At 39.6% G+C, this 21,399-nt stretch overlaps 1 protein-coding gene across 11 annotated transcripts in view; it reads left to right on the top strand.

Annotated features, from left to right (window-relative positions):
* ADCYAP1R1 (ADCYAP receptor type I) overlaps nucleotides 1–21,399 on the top strand; it is a 152,700-nt gene that overhangs the window by 18,481 nt on the left and 112,820 nt on the right. For all 11 annotated transcript variants that reach the window (XM_077789654.2, XM_077789646.2, XM_085562859.1 and 8 more), the window contains one exon: nucleotides 13,646–13,806. In XM_077789654.2, coding sequence (XP_077645780.1) covers nucleotides 13,756–13,806 — 51 coding nt within the window. In that variant the 5' untranslated portion in view covers nucleotides 13,646–13,755. The remainder of the gene's footprint in view (nucleotides 1–13,645; nucleotides 13,807–21,399) is intronic.

The raw sequence follows: 21,399 nt of genomic DNA, 5'->3' as shown, positions 1-21,399 counted from the left end.
CAAGACTCCAGCACAAAATTTATTCTGCTTGTCCAAAAAGGCTCCCACTGTGCTGACTCCAGGTTATCACACATTTTGTTTTATTTGCTGAGAGGAGATCATTCTCTTCCTTTCCTTTCTGTGTCCCTACCCTGCTTTCCCCAGTGAGTTACATGTTTCAGAAAAACACACAAACTCATCCCATGCCTCATTTGCTGCAGCTGGCAGCAAACTCCAGGGACAGAAGTGAACTCTAGGATATGAGGGAGGAAATGCCATAAAATGCAGATTCACCTTTTCTATTGCATGTGGAGGATTTGTTTGGGGTTTGTTAGTTCTGGGGTGGGCGTTTTTGAGGTTTTTTTCTTTGTGAGGGATTTTTGGTGGTGGTTTGTTTTTTTTTTTTCCATTTGGTTGGTTGGTTGGTTTTAGGTGTTTTCTTGGAGTGGTGCCTTAAAAGAAAAGCTGGTCTTTGGTACAGAATACATTCTTAGGGAACAACAAGAAAAGACTGAGATGCCTGAACCAGAAAATGTTGTGAAGATAACTCAAAGTTATTCTGTGCTACCACTACCTAATTCCTAGGATTGCTTCCATATTTAAACACAATATTTGGATATTGTGTTTAAATATGGAAGCATATTCCATATTTAAGCATGGAAGTATATTCCATGTTTAAACACCTTGGATATTTCCAAGGTCAGCCAAAACACAGATAAACCATTAAAGTTTGTCCCAGGTTTTGCCAGCTGACTTTCACATACCATTGATGGTTTCTCCTTTATTTTCTGGTCCTGGTCCACCTTTAATCCCTCTCTTTAATTCTCTATTTGGATGAGGAAGCCTAAGGAGGCCACTTGAATGTTGCTCTGTGCCATCTGCAGCCATGAGGGTCATCAATAATGCAGCCTGCAGAAATGAGGGCTTTGGGACAGCTGGATTTCTTGTCTTAATAAATTGCATCCTTTGGAGGCTGCTGAAGTGGATCCCTCAATGCTGGAGGTCAGCTAAGCTCTCTCTTTCTTAAGCTACTTTTCTTTAGATAGGACATTTTCTTAGATAGGAAATTAGAAAGCGTTCTGATCATTTTTAAAAGTTTTTGTCAAATGCTGATCAGGGTGGGCAGATCCTGTGTTCCATGAGAAACCAGCCTGGGAAGTTGTCCCTGTCTACAGCACTGTTCTTGTAGTTATTCCAAGAGTTTAGAATAAACCCTCTCCACAGAGTATCCAAGGAAATAGGGGAATAATGTAAAACTGATACATTATCCACTATGATAAAATTGTGAAATCTTTGTCCTAAAGAGTTTCTAAAGGCTCAAACCTTCATTACCTGATGTACTTGAAAGGCACATGGTGATGATCATGTTTTTTTCAGTGCCATTTCAGCTGAACTTAAATTACATATTAAACTCAAGGTGGGTGCAAATGAAGACCTGAACAAAATTTATATTTGATCTGATGTGAGGAAGGTAAAGGGGAGGAGGTTGGAGCGACAAGAAAAAAACTGTTGCTAAACACATTCTTTAACCTTAATTTGCTGCCCACTATGAGATGCTGCTCATCAGCTGAGTGTAGCTTTGGCAACTTTTAAAGTTTGGGCTGAAACTTTTAATGTTGTTTCTCAAATCCTTCTCTTCCCTTCTTCCTGATAGAAAATATAGAGAAATAGGATGTAATAATCTGTTGTTTTGAAATACATAATTTAGGATAATCTAACATATGCTGTGAGCTCTATGGGATGTGCTGATCACATCTCAGGGACTATACAAGGAAATTATCTGGTGTTTGGAGGTGCACATTTTAATGAGATAACTCTCACCCAGGGCTCTGAAGGACCCCCATGGGGAGGGAGGCATTCTCACTGTGTCTTTGAGACATGACTCAACCTATTTCAAACTGAGCAGTGGGCACGCTGGAGAAGAAGGGATTTCAGCTCGATTGGATTTACGTGTTTATATCCTGGGTTTTACTGGGATGCATGACAATAAGATGACAAAGCTATCCAGTGGAAAGGAATAGCACTTTGATTGTTTTCTGGGCCACAGGGGATATTCCAGTTCCACATGACACCTAACAGCAAATGTGAATCATAGCAAGTTGGGTTGAGTCTGATGCAATGACCATCCTGTCAATTTATAAACTTCCTCATCAGACAGCTTCATATCTATAATCAGGGTTTCCAGCTTTTACTGCAACAGACACACCCAAGAGAGGAAAATTACCCATTTTTTTAGTTTCCATTGGCTCTTGTTCACACGGGATCTGTAGAGAAGATTGCTGCTGTAGTAGCTTGGAATTTGACAGAAGTATAAAGAATGCTATAATGGATACAACTGACATTTTCCAGTTGTGCTTTGATGAGTTTCTTTTGGGGTTTTTTTGGACACCTCTAGAATTAATAAAATAAGAAAACACATTCTTTATTGGCCAATGAGTTCTGCATGTACTTGTACATCTGTTTAGGTGAATATGAAGATGTTTTGATCCTTATTGTTCTGACCTTCCCAGGTATTCCCTTAGTGCCATATTCTGCCACCCTACAGAGCATCACAGGGCCAGCTCATCTTCTAGAACTCTCATATGGAGATCCATGAGCAGATAATGAAGATGAATATAGAGGTAGTCTTAATCACTGTCTGAAAAGAAGAATGCATAGAAATGAATCACTTCTGTTAATTTATATTTGCCTTTTTTTCTAGAAGTGGTAAAGCTACTTTGTTTATGATAATAGTGGAATGGTGAGTTATGAATTAAGATAAATATTTACATTGAGGAGAGGAGAGGAGAGGAGAGGAGAGGAGAGGAGAGGAGAGGAGAGGAGAGGAGAGGAGAGGAGAGGAGAGGAGAGGAGAGGAGAGGAGAGGAGAGGAGAGGAGAGGAGAGGAGAGGAGAGGAGAGGAGAGGAGAGGAGAGGAGAGGAGAGGAGAGGAGAGGAGAGGAGAGGAGAGGAGAGGAGAGGAGAGGAGAGGAGAGGAGAGGAGAGGAGAGGAGAGGAGAGGAGAGGAGAGGAGAGGAGAGGAGAGAGAAAGGAGAGGAGAGGAGAGAGAAAGGAAGAAGGAAAGAAAGGAAGAAAGAGAGAAGGGAAGAAGGAAAGAAAGAAAGAGAGAGAGAGAGAGAAAGAAAGAAAGAAAGAAAGAAAGAAAGAAAGAAAGAAAGAAAGAGAGAAAGGAAGAAAGAGAGAAAGGAAGAAAGAAAGAAGGAAAGAAAGGAAGAAATAAAAAGAAAGAAAGAAATTTTTTTCCCCTGAATTCTTTTCTCTAGACAATATTTTCTCTAGATTCATTTCTTTCTGTGTCAGGCTATGACTGCCCTTTGTGTCACAATTTCAGAATCACAGAATCTTTTAGACTGGAAAAGACCTCCAAGATCATCAAGTCCAGTCATTAACTCGGCATCACCAGGTTCATCACTAAACCCACATCCATACACCCTTGAAACACTTCCAGGGATGAATTTTCCTCATCAAAGTTTTCCTTACTGCAGAGACGTGAGTTTACTCCATGCTTTAAGGTGAAAGGTGGGATCCAGCTCTGGATCAGAGCCATGTGGTTGGGAATCTCTATCTATTAACACTGTGGTGTCTTCATGTGTCAGAGAAATTGGTTTACAAAGTATTTATATTATATGGAATCCTCTCAAAATTCTAAGTTTATTTTTACTTTCCTCCTCTCCCTGGAAGGTACTTTCATGGTGATGATTTAAATGGTCTAAATGCTGATGGTCTAAAGCTTTCTTCTAATTCCCAGTTTAACCTCTTGACCCAACAGCGACTTTTATTTCAATTGTTTTCCTTCCTCTTTAATTTGGTGCTTCTGCTGCTTTCAGGGCTGTGCCTATTCCACACAGGCTCTCCTGAGCTAATCAAGCTGATTTTGTGCTTTATTACCCCTCTGTTTGCCAAGATGAGTAGCACATTGTCCGGGAGCAAGGCAAAGCCATGTGCTGCTGAGGACAATTACTCCTCTTCCATCCACTGTGGAAGCAGCTCAGAGAGGTCAGCGTGGATAGAGATGGTTCCCTTACAGACAGCCAGATTTATGTGCCTTGGATTCCATCCCTGGTGCTGCAAGAACACGTGCTGTGGAAGGTCCTAATAATGTCCAAACGTAATGGGTTTATTAAGCACAATATGGGACACAGCTGGGAGCCCAGGCTGTCAGAAATGCAATAGGAAACAGGACAATAGGAAATGTGGAGGGGAAAAACATTGCACAGTTTCCAAGTGCTGATGCAGTGTCTTAACCTTATCTTTCAGTGTAGTAGAGAAGAGTGAAACTGTTAAAACAAAAAAATGGGATTTTCACTTCCCTGAGAATGGAAGAGACAGGATTATAGCCCCAGGCCTGTTCTGAGATACATTTCCTTGACAGTATTTGCTTGAGGAATCACAATAGTAGAGCTATCTTTTTCCCTACCCAGTAGAAGTTGGGAAACACATTATATCTGTCCCTTTATCAAGATGGGCTGGAGTTTGGCCCATGAAATCTTTTGATGTTGATTAGAAGTGTAGAGGAGGAGCCTGGATGTTGATCTGGGCCCTCACCACAGATTGTCAGCTCAGAACGCTCACTGAAGTACAAGCTGCTGTATTCAGAATGCCTCTGACTTTGCACTGGAAAATGACAAGGAATTGTACCCCTGAGGCAAAGAAAGATCATTGGATCATCATCTCTGAACAACTTGGCAATTTTTCCACACTCCCAAGCACCCTTTTCTCAACACCAAGGTAGTATCAGTCTGGTTTCTTCACACCACCTTGTATTTATTCCTTTGGCATCAGGAAATACAATCAGTGCCTCATTGTATTCACCACCTTCCAAAACATTTCCTATTTTTTAACTTTTGTCCTGCTCTCAGACAGGAAGGGTAGTCTTGTTTCCCAGGGGTGATAAGAGTTTGCTGTGCTGTTGCTGGAGCTCCAAGACTAGAGTCTTGTCCTTGAGTCCAGCATCAGCTCCAAGAACACTCCTATGGAGTCTGCCCATGCTAAATAAAGAGTGGAATGTTATCTTAAAGATACTCTTGGCATTTCCTCACAGCTGAGAACACCTTGCATGGAGCCTGGCTCAGGTCTGGGGAGCAATGGTGGCTTTATCACGGCAGTTTGATCTTAAGATAATCAGCTGAGCACATCAAGAGGCCTAATTGAGGGTGTTAAGAGTGGCATCATACTCTGATAAATAGAATATTGTGAATTAAGGAATTGTTTGGAAGGTACTGTCTGAGTACTGCATTTGGGAAGATCTTCAGAGACAATGGGAATAAAAGACTCTAGGACTTTTTAAAGGGTCCAGAACCCTTTTTTAAAAGGGTCCAGAACTGCATTTTCTGCTCTGCTCTTACTCTTTCTGTAAGAGATACCTGGGAGAGATGTCAGCTCCACATGTGCTGGGCAGGTTCAAAGCAGAGCTTGATGGACAGGTTACAGCACTTAAAACCTCCTGTGTGATCATAAAGAACAATATTTACACATCCAACTAGGGAGGGAAACTCAGACCACCAGTCAAAGAAAGCAAATTAATCAGGGAGCTCTTGCAAAGCATTGATATGCCGGGTAGAGAATGTGTTTTCCTGGTTGTGGAGTAATAATTCTGAAGGCCCTCGCCAAGCAGCACTTAAAGCCCTGCTGGAATGGAGCAGCACATCGTTATCTTTATGATCCCAGTATTAATTTCATATTAGCAGTGAAGTATCACATATACCACAGATGCTTAAAAAGGATAATTGATCTGCTGTGAAAAGGGAATCTTCTCACATTCGATTTTTTCTTTTTGGCTTTGCCTAATGCTTCCTGAATGTGTGATAGTTTGCACTTATTTCCCTGCATCGGAGTTTCTGTGGTCTTTAGTTAAGAAGTTTTGTTATTTCACCAGCGCTCTGGGGACATCAGTAACATAAAGGAACAATAAAACTGATGGATAATACAATAGGGAAAATAATGCCAATCAAAGCAAGAATTTTATTGATGATGCTATGTAGACCTGCCAAGAAAAACAATTTGGTGCCCAGGGAGGGATGAATTGTGTTCCATTGCCTCTGCTCTCACGAGTCTATCACTGCAAAGATGAGCTAGAAAATCTTGACCTCTGGATGTATGATCCACTCATGTCCACCTGAATTTTCAGAGAGCCTGAAGCAGCACCTCCATCAAACAGACATTCAGAGTTATTATGATGTCAAAATACTCATATATCCAGAAGTGAGGTGTCGTTAACCTTCAGTCTTTCATCATATCTGGACTGGTGAAGCAGCATAATATGAAGGAGAGGAATTGTTATGTTGTGATAATTTCTTTTATTTATAAAATTCAGGCATTTTAAATGGAGTTTGTTTTAAAAATATTTCAAGTCTTGTTTAGTTTTATACATATGTCCCAGAAAAGCATAAACTTTCAAAACTCAGGAAAAGCTGGGTTTTTTGACCACACCTATGAAGGAATGGGGTATAGATTAGGACTTTCAAAGAGTTTTTGATAATTTGCAGATATTCAAGAAATTAATCAGATCTTACTATAGTGTAAATTTGGATATCTTTCTTGAATTGGCTGATCAACACTTAATAAAATCTGTTTTGGAATAGTTTTAAATAGTTTTTTTTATATGTTAGGAAAATTCTATAAAAGTAGAGGACTACAAAATGCAGGAGCTGTCAGGTTATACAGAAGTGATAAAGAGTGTATTTTGTAAGGACAAATTATAATGCTCATATCTTCAGGGAATTTCAATTTAATTGAAACCACTCAAAGGAAAATAATAAAAAAAACCTAAAACCAACACTCCATCAAAATTATAATGGGGGACAGCTGAAGTAAATCATACATGGAAGTTACTAGGCTGTGTTAATAAAATTAACAAAGATAATACTGAAAGTAAGAAAAGACTTCAACATAGAGGGAAGTCAGGGCTCTGTTTTGCTTACCATTAATGCTTTGGTGTCTTAAACTTTGGGAATGGAATTTTCTGTGTTTGCTCTCATTAGTCCTGAACAAACAGAGGAAAAGAAATTTGGTTCTTGCAAAGTAGTAATTCACTTTGTCCAGTATTAGGCGTAGTGTCATAGAACCATAGAATGGTTTGAGGGAAGGGACCTTTCAAAAGTCACCCTGCCATGGCAGGGGCACTTCCCACTAGACCAGGTCCCTCCAATCCCCATCCAGCCTGGCCTTAAGGCATTTAGGATATAGAAATTTCTCCCTGAGGTGACCTTCATCTCCACTGACTGGAGAGAGAGCCTGGGCAGGCTGGGTTGAACTGTAAAGATATTTTTTATATGGCAATGCTGGTTAATGTCTTCGCCAATGATCAGGATGATGGGACACAGTGCACCTGCAAGAGGGTTGAAGGTTACACAAATTTAAGAGTTGATAGACCAAAAGGTTGATTGTGCTGTTGCTCAGAGGGAACCAGAGAGGTTTGAGAAATAGGCAGAAAGATGAATAAGAAAGAGATATACAAATTCCTGCATGGGGAGAGGAATAATTCCATGCACAAGGACAGGCTGGAAAAATCAGCTGCTGGGAAGCAGTTCTACAGGGAAGGATCTGAAGCTCGATGGACACAAAAATGGACCCTGAGCCAGCAAAGTGCCCTTGCAGCGTTGAAATCCAAAAGCATCATCAGCTGCATGAGGAAGAGCCTTGGCAGCACGTCAAGGGAGGTGATAATTCCTCTCTCTCAGCCCTGGAGTGCCTGGTCGAGAGCTGAGCTGCTGAGAGCATGAACACAGTGGGCTCTGTGAGGAGCCACAAAGAGTATTAAAGAATTACAAGACACTCAGAGACCTATGGCTCTTTAGCCTGGAGGATATTTGGGGGGGATTTTATCAAAATGTAGAAATCCCTTATGAGAGGGTGCAAAAGAGATGGATCCAGCTCTTCTCTGTGCTGAAAAGGGGCAACAAGCATAAACAGACACACAGGAAATTCAGCTGTAAGATAACACTTTGTTATTGTTAGAATATTGTAAATGCAGGCGAACCCACTGGGAAGAAATGACGATGTCTGACTCAATTAATAAGGCTGAATTATTTCTTTATTATAACCATGCTAAAATACATTAATATGGTATATAAAAGGAGGATACTAAAACTACACACTACTTTCTCTAACACAACTCATGACCCTCTCTCCAGAGCCCAGCCCCAGGTGGGTTGGATTGTCCATCAGGCTCAAACAATCCTCACCAGAATCCAACCAAGCAATCACCCCAGGTAAACAATTCTCCAAACACATTCCACATGGGAAAAATAAGGAGTAGAAATATAAATTGTTTTCTCTTTTATTTCTCTCTATACACCACTATAAAAAATCTTGAGAGGGAGAGAAATGTGCTTACCACATTAGAATAGTCAAATACTGAAAGAGGTTGATCAGATAAATTGCTGAGTCTCAACGTTTAAGATATTAAGAAACTGATTGAAAATGGGTTTTGAATAACCTGCTGTTGGACTAGACAATCTGCAGAGGTCCTTCCTATCTCCAGTTCGGTGAATCCTCTTTAGCAGTCATTCTTCTTGCAAAACTAAAAAATTGCATTAATTTATTTCGTACACAAATCCTCATGGAAGTAAATGAAATTTACTTCATAATATAATTCTAGTTCATATAGAAATATTTGGACACCTAAGCTCTCATTTGCATACGGGAATCTCAGCATCTGCAGTTTACAATTTCCTACTTTTGTAATCACACTTTTATCTTCACATTTAGAAAGGGAATTCTAGTAAAATTCACAGGTGTTTTCTGAGTTTTATGCAAGGAAAAAAGGAAAATCAAAATCCTATTCCTCCAGAACATAAAAGGATTATTACTGAGCATTGCTAACAGACTTGGAGATTCATTAACTAGGCATATTCTTATGTGCCTAATCCAGGCAGCAGCTGAATCTATTTCTTTCAGATATATCCATGCAAAATTGTTTTAGTGCTGTATCAGCTCTTTTAAGTTTTGTTTTCTTAAGCAGCAATTTTCCTGCACAGTGAAAAAACAGAGTCTGCCTGAATGCATCTGTCATGAATGGATATTTTTCAGCCTGTGATTCCACACCAGCTCACATGTTAAAACAATGGGCAGCCTGCATCCATCCTTGTGGACCGTTCTGTGAAAAAATTCCAGGTTGCTTGTTGACAACTCTTTCAGCAAAGGTGTGCCTCAGGACATTCATGTGCAGCTGAATTTTTGTCCTTTGTAGCAGTAAATCCTTTCTGAAAGTCCACCTTAGGCCTCCTGATGTACTGATCCTTTGAGTCCTGTTTTGTCATTGACAACAGACTTGGTGAGTGGGAGCAAGGACCTGAGGGACTTTCCCAGTGAAGTACATAAAGGGAGAATAAAAGTCTTCTTGGTTTATAAAAGAAAGTAGAGTCAGACTCTTGGCTGCTGTTATGCCATGAAGAAGCTTTAATTTCAGCAAATTTAGAAAGTAGGTAAAGAAAATCAACCCATAATATCTAAATGTCAAAAAATAATAACTATTAAAGACAGTGCAAAGAACACGATGTTCTTTGCCTTAGTAGGGTTGCTCTTTGTGGAGTATTTTCCATGGAAAGCTTTAGAGTTCTTGCTGTCTGGAATTAAATCTTCCTTTAGCTTTTCCGTTGCCTTAAATATATCAGCATTAATTTATTGACACCCAAAACAGTAAAATTTCTTCTCAATCCCTTGTGGAAGGTGAAAATTTGCTGGTTTGGGTTTCATATTGCTGATCTATATATTTCAGACTGGAGGTGGGATTACTCTGTCCAGATTTAGATATCCACAGTGTAGATGCCAACAAAGCTGGCTGCTCAGAATTCCTTTACACTCTGGGAGAGGAGCTGGGATTTTAAAGGAGATGGTTAAAATAGGTCAGACAAAACACTTCCTTCACATGTCTGCTTCTCTCTGTTGATATAAAAAGAGACTTGACAATGAGCTCATGTGTGAGGATGTCTCTGCCAGGTTTCTAAAATTAGGTGACATGTCCTAGGTCACCGAGGGGTTGATTTCCTAACTCTCCTCATAGTTGGTAAGCAGGAACGTGAGGAAAGGGCACTGTGCCTTTTAAATAAGTGATGTAGCTGGAATACCACATTTAGGAACTTATAGGAGAGAAATCATAAAATGCAGTGTGCTATTGAGTGCCTAAAGATAGAAAAATATCAGGTGCACAATGAAAGGTGCTCCAGCCCTCAGGAGAGCTGCTCAGGGAGCCGGAACACCTCTCCTGTGAATTCAGGCTGGGAGTTGGGACTGTTCATCATGGGGAACAGAAGGCTCCAGGGAGACTTTAGGGCACCTTCCAGTGTCTAATGGGGGTTAAAAGAAGTCTGGAGAGGCACTTTTGGTGTAGTGTAAGTCCAAGGGGGAATGGCCTTAAATTGAAGGAGATTAGATATTAGGAAGAAATTCTTTACTGTGATGTTGGTGAGGCACTGGAACAGATTGCCCAGAGAGGTTGTGGTGTCTAAGGCCCAAAATCTGCTCTAGTGGAAGGTGGCACTGTCCATGGCAGGAGGTTGGAATGATGATCTTTAAGGTTCCTTCCAACCCCAAGCCATTCATGATAATTACCTGTTCATATATTTTGCACCCAGTAATTCTCCACCCATGTTTACTCTTCATAGGGAAATGTTCTTCATGTCTCTAAGAAGCATTGGAGTAGCTGTGCATGGGCTGGTTGACTTTTCTGAAATTTATTCAGTCTGCAAAACCTCAGTTTCTCCTGTATGTTGTCAGAAGCTTTCAGATTTCCTCACGTGGGCAGGAGCTTGGTCATGGGGCAGGAAGAGAATGTGGTGGGAGGCCCTGCCTGGACACTGAAGTGAGATGAACTAAGTGATGAATCCCCATTGGATCATCACTGGTCTAAACCATTGTGGGTCAGCTGTGACATGTGTTGGTTTCCTTTCAAACCTCTGGCACACATCCCAGAGGACCACAACAAGGAGCCCAGCAGATCAGGTGGTTTTTTTGGGTGTGACCTCAGTACGACCTTGTAGCTGCCTTGCAAAGCCACTAAAAATCCTCTTTCATTCATGAAAAAAATTCCTGCATTTTTCATCCAGTGGGTACACTCTGCGATGCTGTGTAACAATTTCACCCATCTTTAATATGAGGACTTTTTTATCCTTTTGAGCAGTGATTTATTACCTTTTTATGCCTCCCTGGGAGTAGTCCCATCGTACCTAGAAAGGTTTCACTGTGTGGTTTTGTTCATTGGTGACATAAGATGGTACACTTGGCACTTGTGGGCCTCTCACAGAGGAGTTGTCCTCACCAGCCTCCAGAGACCTTTATATATGGAGAAAGAAATGGGAACTTGCAGCAGAACAAGTTTTGCCAGAGCTTTTCCAGCCTGCCCCAAAGCAACTCAGATGCTTTCATAAAGAATCTACTGTGGCACTGAAAGTGTTTCCAGTGGATAAATGAATTCACCTTCAGAGGGGATGAATTATTTTCTTAAGTCACTAGGTTACCAAAACAATGTTCTTTTTCTTTTTTCTTCTTCCTGTGTATCAGTCATGCATTAAATAAACTCCTGAAACCCACTCTGTTTTACCAACAATCAGCTGATTTTCAGATTCTCAGACACTTCAACATCCCTTTTGTTCCACCAGAGATAACTGAAGATTATTTTGATGAGCTGTTTATCCATAATTGAAAGGTGCAACCCCTTTGTTATTGGTTCTTCTGACTTCATTAATTTTAGTTACAGTGGCAGATGCAGATGAAACAACAACATGAAACATCAGTAATTAAATGACAGGATTTATCAGCCAGTGATATCAGAAGAAAATATAATAATTCAAGCTTCCCTTCCAAATCCAATATAATTATTGGATAATTGAAGTATTATTAAACTAATATAATTATTTATTTTTCTCAATCCTGAATGGTAATGCTTTATCAGCATCACCTATATATTTTTTAAAAGTTTCTTTTTCTGGTATAACTTAGCTGATGGTAGTTATTGGGGAAGTAGCTGGGCTTTAATTGGTGATAGAGATAACTACCCTTTAATTGATAATAGAGATAAGTAGCCTTTAATTAGTAATAGGTGGACTCTGAATGTATGTTTAACATTCATGCCAGGAACAGCTCAACAGTATAAAAGGTTCTGCTGCAGGTCCAGGGCAGAAGTTCTGGTAGCTGTTATTCCCTAATAAACACTCCAGTCTCCCTGGATGACACGAAGGCCTCAGCCCAGTATTTGGTGCAGGTTTCCATGACTACCTTGAAGGCAAAAAATGAAGTAGATTGTTTTATTTCCCCTGCAATATGTGAGAGAAAAACCATGAAATGCTTTGCAGATGTTCTCGTTGTCTCTTTAGAGGCTCCTTTGAAACTCAGACAAGTCAGAAAACAGCCACCCTCCACTTTTCAAACCGAGGGATTGCCAGGTTAAAGTAAAGAGTGTTCTAAGAGTTTGCCTTTTCCCCCAGGACATCTGAATGTGTCCTTCTCTTAGTCTGGCATCTCCCACCCTTCCCCTGCATTTGATCATTTCCTGATGTGTTATGGTGGCAGAATGAAAGGACAGAACACAACCTCCACACCCTCTCTGGCTTTTCTGGCCTGAGCTGCACACAGGAGTGCAAAGGATCAGGAAATCATTTCAAATCCAGTGGCTGCTAATGCATCTGTCTGGTTTTGTCTTGCTGCTGTTAATGGAATTCCAAGTCCTCACGGCTGAATGTCACCAGGGATGTTTGCTGTCCTCCTCAGCTGAGATCTTATCAATTGTCCATTATTTGATAAACCATCAGAAATACAGTAATTAAATTCACTGCCAGAACAGAGCATGAGAGACTGATCAAGAGAGGATAAAAGAAAACAGATGAGTTCAGACTGAACTTCATGAATCATTGTTCTCCCAAAATTTAGAGGGAGATTAATTTTCCTGTTTTATTTTTTAATTGAAAGACTCTCCTTTCTAAATGCTGATGTCCTGGCAGTGTGTTTCAGTCGGTATAAAACTTGTGTCCTTTGGTTCTAAAAGTTCTTTTACAAATCAAACTAGCATAATGAGAAATAAATCCAAATCTTAAAACACCTTCCCCCTAGTCCTTAATTCCTTCAGGGCAGAGGCCAAGCAATGGAAGCCACAGGTATGGATGACATTGTTGTTCATATAAATCATTCCTGATTATGTCCTGGATCAAACTTTACCTGGAGACTACAATTCATTCTTTTGCCCCCCTATTGCCAAGTTCTCAGAAAAGTTATTAACAAGCCTGTTAACAGGTTATTAACAGGTCTGGTAATGGATTTTGTTATATGGACAACGTATCTTGGGAGCTAGACCCCTAAAAAGCCCCCAGACAATTTTGTTTTTAAGACACTACTGAAAATTGTGAAAGCTGTGTGAACCACAACTTCAGAGATGAAGAAGAAAGGTCTTTTTTCTTGTTCAAAATAATCCACCCTTCCTTCTCCCCAGGTACAATTTAGGTGTTTGCAGCTATGGAACCTGTTTCAGCATTTCTTTGACAAAAGTTACTGATCACACAAAGTCATTTGCCTTTAAATTAGATATCCAAGACCACCTTTAAAATCTTCAAAAGCCTGGTTGATCTCTAATAAGTGCCACTTGCAGCTCAAGTGTTGGTTCTCTGTTTTTTGTCCATTTCTTTTTCATTCTCTCCGTGGTTTATGTATTTATAATAATTTTCCTCTCTTGTTGCAGAGATCTGAGCCTTGACGTGAAGACCTCAACCAAAATATCAGCAGAGAGCCTGTGCTTCAGCCCTAATCTCAGTGTTAACAAGCAAAACTTGTCCAAAATCAGGAGAGAAGATGGCCATCAACTGGAAGTTCTGCTTCTTCAGCCTCGTATTGCTTCCTGTGGTAAGGAAAAATGATTTTATTTGCATTGTTCTGATACAAATACATGTTCTCAAGGCCAGCATTTACCAAGAGGGAAGGATCTACTGCTGACACTAATTCTGGATTTTCCTGGGTGGTCTCATTGTTTGGGTTAAGAATTTCCAGCCTCCTTTGTTAATGAATTAGGACTGAGATCATTGCTCATCCTGAGAAGGGCAAGTCCATCCCTTGAGGGCACTTGCTCACTGTTTTTAACCAAGATTCAAAATGAAATAAAGTAATAATTAGAAAAAAAAAAGACCAAAACAAAATGAAACAAAACAAAACAAAAAAAAAACCCAAAAAAACCCCCAAAAAACCAAACAAAAAACCCAACAACAACAACAACAACAAAAAACAAACAACCAGCATGTCTTCTGTTTCAAATCCATTGGTTTAAAAATATATTTTTTTCCAGACAGAGGGATAAAATTAGAGATTCCCTTCATCCCCTCCATATGAAACCTAAACCTCGAGATATTCCAGGCAGTGCTTTTGGAGGCCTCCATTTTCAGAGGAGCAATTTTAAGAAACAATATAAATGAGCCTCTAAAGATACTAAAGGCACATAAATCATCCATCATCTTTCTGGAAATTCGACTCTTCATGAAGGTGACAGAGATTAATTTTCCCCACAAGTCTTTACTTACTAAACAACGTGCTTTTCCATTAATAACTCTGTGTTAACACGTCTGGGGATTGTCACTCTCCCTCTCCATGGTCCCTACACACAGTGACTGCACCTCTCCTCACATAACAGCCACAAAAACACTGAAAAAAAGATATTTTTTTCCCCTTTGTAGCTGTAAGGAGTCGTACACAAGCCCTGCAATAACCTCTTGTCACATTCAACACAATTCTGTGTTAACCATTGCTCACAAATGTGCTTTTCAGCTCTTCTCCAGGAGCATTGCTCACAGGGATTCAGTGACAAATAGCACCAGGATTTCAATCCTCCAGCTCATTCCCCTTAAAAGCCTTCTACAACTTCCATGCAAATGCCTCACACTTGCTTAATACGCAGATATTTTCACTTTGGTGCACTTTAATAGTCAGTATTTGAAAGAATTAATGACATTTAGTCAGTTTTATTTTAAAATGACAGCTGTTTATTGTGATGGTGGTGTCACCAGAGCATCTTTTAGCAGTTTTTTCAGAGTTTTTGCTCTTGTGTATCAATCATGTGGCCTGTCTTCTGCAATGCATAGCAGGCAGCACAGAGAACCTCTTTTAACTTTGGCACACAAAAATACATTTTCATTCCTTTTGGCTTTTTTTTAGAGTGCATTTCACTGCACAACTGAAATGTAGCATAATTCAGCTAAATTCTGGAGAACTGGGTTGGAATTGTACCATAGTTGTGTTCATCCAAATAATATAGTTCTTTACATACAAGTATATGGCTTTGGAAATTTTATCTAGAGCATGTGGCTTCACTCTTCCTTAGATGTCCAGGTCAGGTAGAAATTATTATTTATTGAAAACTGGATATGTTTAATTTTTATAATACATCTCTAAAATGACTACTGTAAACTTCCTCTAGCTAATGGGGAGGGGGAAAAAACCCCAAAATTAACCTGATTTCTGATTATAAAAGTTTACTTTTATAATCCTGACTATAAAAATTTAGCTCAAATTCAGATGTTGGTTTTGGACATAGAAGTGTTGATGACATGGATCCTACCCTAGAAGAAACTGGAAAGCTGAATTTCTGGCCATGCAAGCATATTTTTCAGACTGCAAACCAAATAATTAAATGATCAAAAGACAAAAGTAATTTCTGTTAAATGACCAACAACCTTCAATATTTCAATATTTTTAGTGCACAGCTCGAGACCCTTGAAAGGTGTCTCGTTATTTAGAGGTGAAGAGTTTTTAATTAAGGGAAATAAATGAACAAATCTCTTGAGCTCTCAGATGGGTGACCTTCCTGGCAGATGGAGAAGGACAGCAAATTCCCAATTGCTCACGTTTCAGGACATAACTGTGGTTGCTGAGCTGGATAATTAGTGATCAGCTCCAGCTTGTGGAAAGAACAGTTCTTAATAAAACACCAAACAGCAAACTGGAGCTAATAAGAAAAAATACCAGGTCTAATAAGGAAAAAACTGCTTTTTTTTTTTTTTTTTTTTTCTGCTTCTGCAAAGTTTGTGATCTTCTTTATGAATTTAAGGTTTTGCTGCAGTCTTTTGCAGGAATCCAGACATTGAATTTGACCATTTAACACACATGAATTTGTGTGTTCGCACACACAGAGCCTACCACAGAGTTTATACAATAATTTGTGTATAAGTATTCATTTCACATGAAATCCCTACATTTTTTTTTCACAGACCAAATTTCAGGAATGATATGCTGGTATTTATGTTTCTTCCCTTGCTGTCATTCTTTTGCAGTTCTTGTGGTAACACATTTCTCTCCACTGGAGCACACCCTTTCCCTGTGAACCATCTGTAATGTGCTGTGCTGGTGACCTCAAATTGGCACTTTCCTGTCATGCAGATTTTCCAATTTTCTACCAAGGGAGAGGATGTGACTCTTAAAAGAGTTAGAGTAATTGAAAGTCGTCTTAGACTCCACAATGTTCCTGGAAAAAACTGTTTATACACTGCTTTCTTCCAAGCACATCTGGTCAGATCCATTTTACCCACAAAAGCCTCCAAACTGATGTCCACATCCATAAACAAATCAAAAAAAGACAAAAAGAGAACCAAGTATGAATGGGAAATTCCAGGTGGCTTCAAGTATAGGCTCCAGCCAGACAGTAAGAATATCATACGCTGAGAAATAATTAAAAATGAACATTTTGAGCCAGTTCTAACTCAGAGTCAAGGACGATTCAGTTTTTCATGTTTTTTACAGGCTGCTCTGCATTAACCTAATCTATGAACCCTTCAGGACTGAAGGCACCATGATGCCTGCAAGGCCTTTTGTAGGGGCCTTTAGAGGAATTCTTTACTTTTTTGTGCCATTTAAGTGCTTTCCTGGATTTAAATAGCTGTGTTGCTATTTTAGCTGGTTTTAACCCATTTCTCTTGGCTCAACTGTTCCCAGTAATTTCCATTCTTTGCTTTGGATGAAACTGAACAACCTGGGATAGTGGGAGGAGTCCCTTCCAACCCAAACCATTCTAGGATTCCATTATGGCTTTAATTTTTTTTTTTTTCTGAATTCATTTTCACTGGCACTTTGATTGACTTTGCATTCTGTTTATCTGTGATAATATTGTTGTGTTGTTTATTTTTTTAATTGGAAAATATCAACAAAAGTCATCATAAACTTATGGAGAAGAAAGGAATCCTAAACCATCGTTCCTTTGTCTGGTTCCAAATGTACTTGAGAAACAATGAGTTTCATGACTCACGAAGTTGGCCTGGAGTATGAACTGAATTTTAAATGTAACTGCAATGCAGGTGTTCCAACTGTCCAGAATAATTCCTTCTCATGCATTTCTTCACCTAATACTTGGAATTTCTTGTGGGTGCATATTTAATATTGCTACACTTCAGTGTTTCCAGTGGCAGAATATTCTGTGTAATGCTTGATCAGCTGGGAAGGATGTTTTCCTTTAAAAAAGAGAGAAATATGGAAAAAGGGAAGGTGTAAGTGATGCCTCTTGTATAACAACATTGAAGTGTGATCTCTGAGTGAGAGTCAGGTGGGCAAACACAGATTTGGATGTGCAAGCAGCACGTCAGAGAGCAAAGAATTAAACCTGGATCTGATGGCAGTTGAGTAATTAATGAAGAGCTGAGGAGAGAAACTGAAGTGTTTGCTCAGGCCCTGTTTGCTGCAGGGGGGAATATTTCTCAATCTTGCAGGGTGTGAATAGGCTACAGAGCAGAGAACTCTGTATCCTCCATCATTCACCCCTGGCTGTCACTTCCAGTGCCAGGCTCCCTTCAAACAGAACCCTCTGTTATTTTTAAAAGATGAGGCACAGTGTCTTCAGACACAATAAAATTCTACAAGTTTCTCTCCCAGCCTGCAACATTTTTAAGCACAGCCCAAATGTGAGGCTCCTCAAGCACAGACATAAAAGCTTGGGTTGGTTCCTGCTCTTTGAGCAAACCATTTTTTTTTTCCATTCCAGGGTTTAATGAGAGAGCTTTTAATGAGTTTACCTGCCTGGTGATTTGTAGCATCTCATAACCCTGTTAGAGAAGTCAAGCTCTCTGTAGGACTGCAGGTTTCTCAAACACAATGCACAGTTGCATGCAACTTCTCTGTTATTTATGTAATGAAAATATAAATATTTTATATACAAACACAGCCAGGGGACTGCTGGCAATGTTCTCCATAGGAGATAAAGACTCAGCTAACCAAGGCATTAATGCTGCTGTAACTTTTCCATTTTAATAGGAGGAGCTGGTGCTGGGGGCAATCTGGAAAAAATAGCAACTTCTTAAAAGCCTTAAAATAGAAAAACAAATATAAAATAGAATAACAAAGTTTAAAATAGAAAACCAAAGTCTTTGGATGTGTAATACTGAGTAAAGCAGTTTCAAAGAGCAGGTTCAGAATTCTGGTGTCGCAAAAAATCATCTGAGAAAATCAGCATGGCAAAACCACAGAGGCCTTGGTACCAACCATCTTCAAGGACATTCCAGAGGCACAAAAAAAAGGAATCCAAGTCCCAGATGGTTGTTACCTTGTCAGTTAGGTGGGATAGGAGCTTATAGAGAGTGCCAGAGTGAGAGTGGGATTTCCACCTGACATATCTCTAAGTCTCTGGATTTTTTTTTCTGAGAAAACTCTGTGTTTTTACACTCCTGAAGGTGGTGGGAGCCCTGGAAATTCTCTGCCTGGTGCACTGGCACTTGTAACCTCACCTGGGCACCTCAGGTGCCAGTCAGAATGATTGCTGAAGCTAAAGAGAGACACCTGGTTAAAATGTAAAAATGTTTTTCATAGAATTATAGGATGGTTTCTGCTGGAAGGGGCCTTAAAAGTCAGGTAATATCAGCTCCACTAGACCAAGATTTTCAGAGCCCTGTCCAGTCTGGTCTTGAAGTTTTTAAGCTTTTAAAGCTGATTTTCACCAAAGATGAATGGCACGGAGAGAAAAAAAGTCTAAAAATACACATATTCTACCAAAATGTGGTTCAGAACACTGTGAACAAACACAGGTATCTACCACAACTTTCCTTTAGGCAGACAAGATATCTCAGTCTTATAAACGCAAAACAGCAGGTAACAAAGCAAAAAATAGTCTCCCTATATTATATTAAATGTTCCCCTTTTTTGCCCTCTGGAAGTAGCAATAATTTCTGTGAGAGGGAAATAAAATGATGACGACACTGATTTAAAGGCATTAATTAATGTAATTTTTTTTCCCCTGCTGGTTTTGCATTCACAAGCTTGCAGGAGGGTTGGATGAGCAGTCAATAACAAACTGGGCATAGGAAAGAGTTCTTAAAAAAGGAGGCTGTAAAAAAAAAAAAAAGAAAATCAGAATCAGTGATTTTTCATGTTGCTCAGCAATGTCCCAGTATTGCCACGGGGACCAGGAAGGTTCTTTTGTTCATAACAGCTCCCACCCCACAAACTCTGCAGACCAAACTTCCAAATTGTTGGGAAACCAGAGTTTGCCAGGCTTGAGGGGGCTTCCAGGGCTTCTTTTCCAAAGCAGTAACAGCCTGGCTGTTGTGCCAGCCATCTGTGGAACCTCTGAGGACCCTTAGAAATTACTGCCAGCCCTAAACCCCACGCGTTGCTGTCCCTGCAGTCCCACAAAACCCAACCCCAAACCTTTCTGTGTTTCCTTGGGCAAGGGGTGAATTGCTCGCTCCAGAGAAACTTGTGCTCCTGACAAGAAAGTTGTGTTTCTCTTAGATTTGTTTTCCCCATGTGGAAGCACAGATTTTGGAGCTGTGGATCCCATAATCTACACCAAAATCTGATGATCTCTGTGGTTTTTTTTTCCATGCCATATATTGCCAGCTTTGCCTAAAAGGACACCATGAATGAATGAGAGATGCCTCTGTAATTTCCTCTGTGTGTTCCACACATAAAAGAAGTCAGGAAATTCACTTAAAGCAATAATTAGCCCCCTAAATTCTGGATATCTGGGTTACAATCAGAGAATCCTGGAATGGTTGGGGTTGGAAAGGACCTCAAAGCCTATCCAGTGCCACCCCTGCCATGAGGGACACCTTCCACCATCCCAGAGTACTCCAAGCTTCATCCAACATGGTCTTGGGCACTTCCAGGGATCCAGAGCCACCACAGCTTCTCTGGGCAACCTCTGCTAGGGCCTCAGATGAAGATATTTATCTATATTAATATTTAATTTTGATTCTTCTATATTTAGTGTTCCTATGTACTTAGTGATTGACACCTCTAGATATTGGTAAAACCCATCCTAAAATCCCCCTAATGCTGTCCTTACTGCAAGGCCCTAAAAAAATATATATTTTTGACTAGACTTTGTTCTCTTTAGTTCTTAAAAGTCTCATTTTTATGGGGCATTTAGAAATGTTCTGTGCATCAGGAATAGATGACAGTAACTCACCCTTGCCCAATTGATTGTCTTGAATTTTCAGTATTTTGTGATCCATCTTGGTAGGGTGGTTTGTAAGGTTATGACAAATGCTGTTTATTACTGTTGGTTCCTGGAACACATTTTTAAAATTCAATATTAAATGTATGTTCTTGTATGGGTGAGGGAAGATGCCAATGGATCTTTGTGTCTGGAGTAAAAACAAAATATGCTAAATGCATCCATTAAATACTTCAGAATCATCATAAAAACACCCCAAACCCAAAGAAGATCTGTTTTAAACACAACAGGAAAAATATTTTCGCCATAGAACAACATTTAAAAAATATTCTGTAGCACTTTCATAGAATTATTGCTTCCAATAGAGTTCAAAGAATCCAATCTCAATTTAAACCACTTTTTCCCCCTTTTTTTTTTTTTTTTTGGATCTAAGATTTCTAAATACTTATTTTCTTCAAAAAATAAACAATATAGAAATGAACACTTTTTAACACTCCTCAGCTCTTTTAAAAAGGAACAAATGCCAGTTGCTTCTGATTTTTGGTGGGTTTTTGTTTGGGGGTTTTATGGTTTTTGTGTTGTTTTTGTGTGGTTTTTGGTTTTCGTGGGGTTTTTTGCTTGCTTTTTTTGTTTGTTTTGGTTTTTTGCTATCAATATGGCTTAGACTGTAAATCCAATCAACATGTTGAGGGAAAATAGTCTCAAGGAACATCTTTGAGGCAGATTTCATTTGTGCTGGGGAGTTTGATGGTTTCCCAGCCTTTGTACGTGTTCAGTGCTTGACCTCACTGCTCCAGCCTCCTCTAAATCTGGATTTCTCTGGAGGATTTCAAATTGATAAAGGATTTTATCCTTTATCTGTTCCTCCCTTCCCAATAACATATTTTCTCCAGTGTTTTTTTTTTCTTTTTCTTTGGGCTCCTTTTGGAGTGCAAAATTCTCAAAGGGAATATTAATTCTCTAAGAGCTTTACACAGAAGAAAATGCTTTATCTGCTGTGTCCTCTTTCCAAATCATTTTGCCCCACAGTCTCTGTGCAGCTCAGAATCTGTGACCAAAATATGTTATTGAGG

The sequence above is a fragment of the Lonchura striata genome, chromosome 2, assembly GCF_050655825.1.
Source record: "Lonchura striata isolate lonStrDom1 chromosome 2, ASM5065582v1, whole genome shotgun sequence".
NCBI classification, from domain to species: Eukaryota; Metazoa; Chordata; class Aves; order Passeriformes; family Estrildidae; genus Lonchura; species Lonchura striata.
The sequence above is the reverse complement of the archived record's forward strand: the minus strand, read 5'-3'. Positions and strand labels throughout refer to the sequence as shown.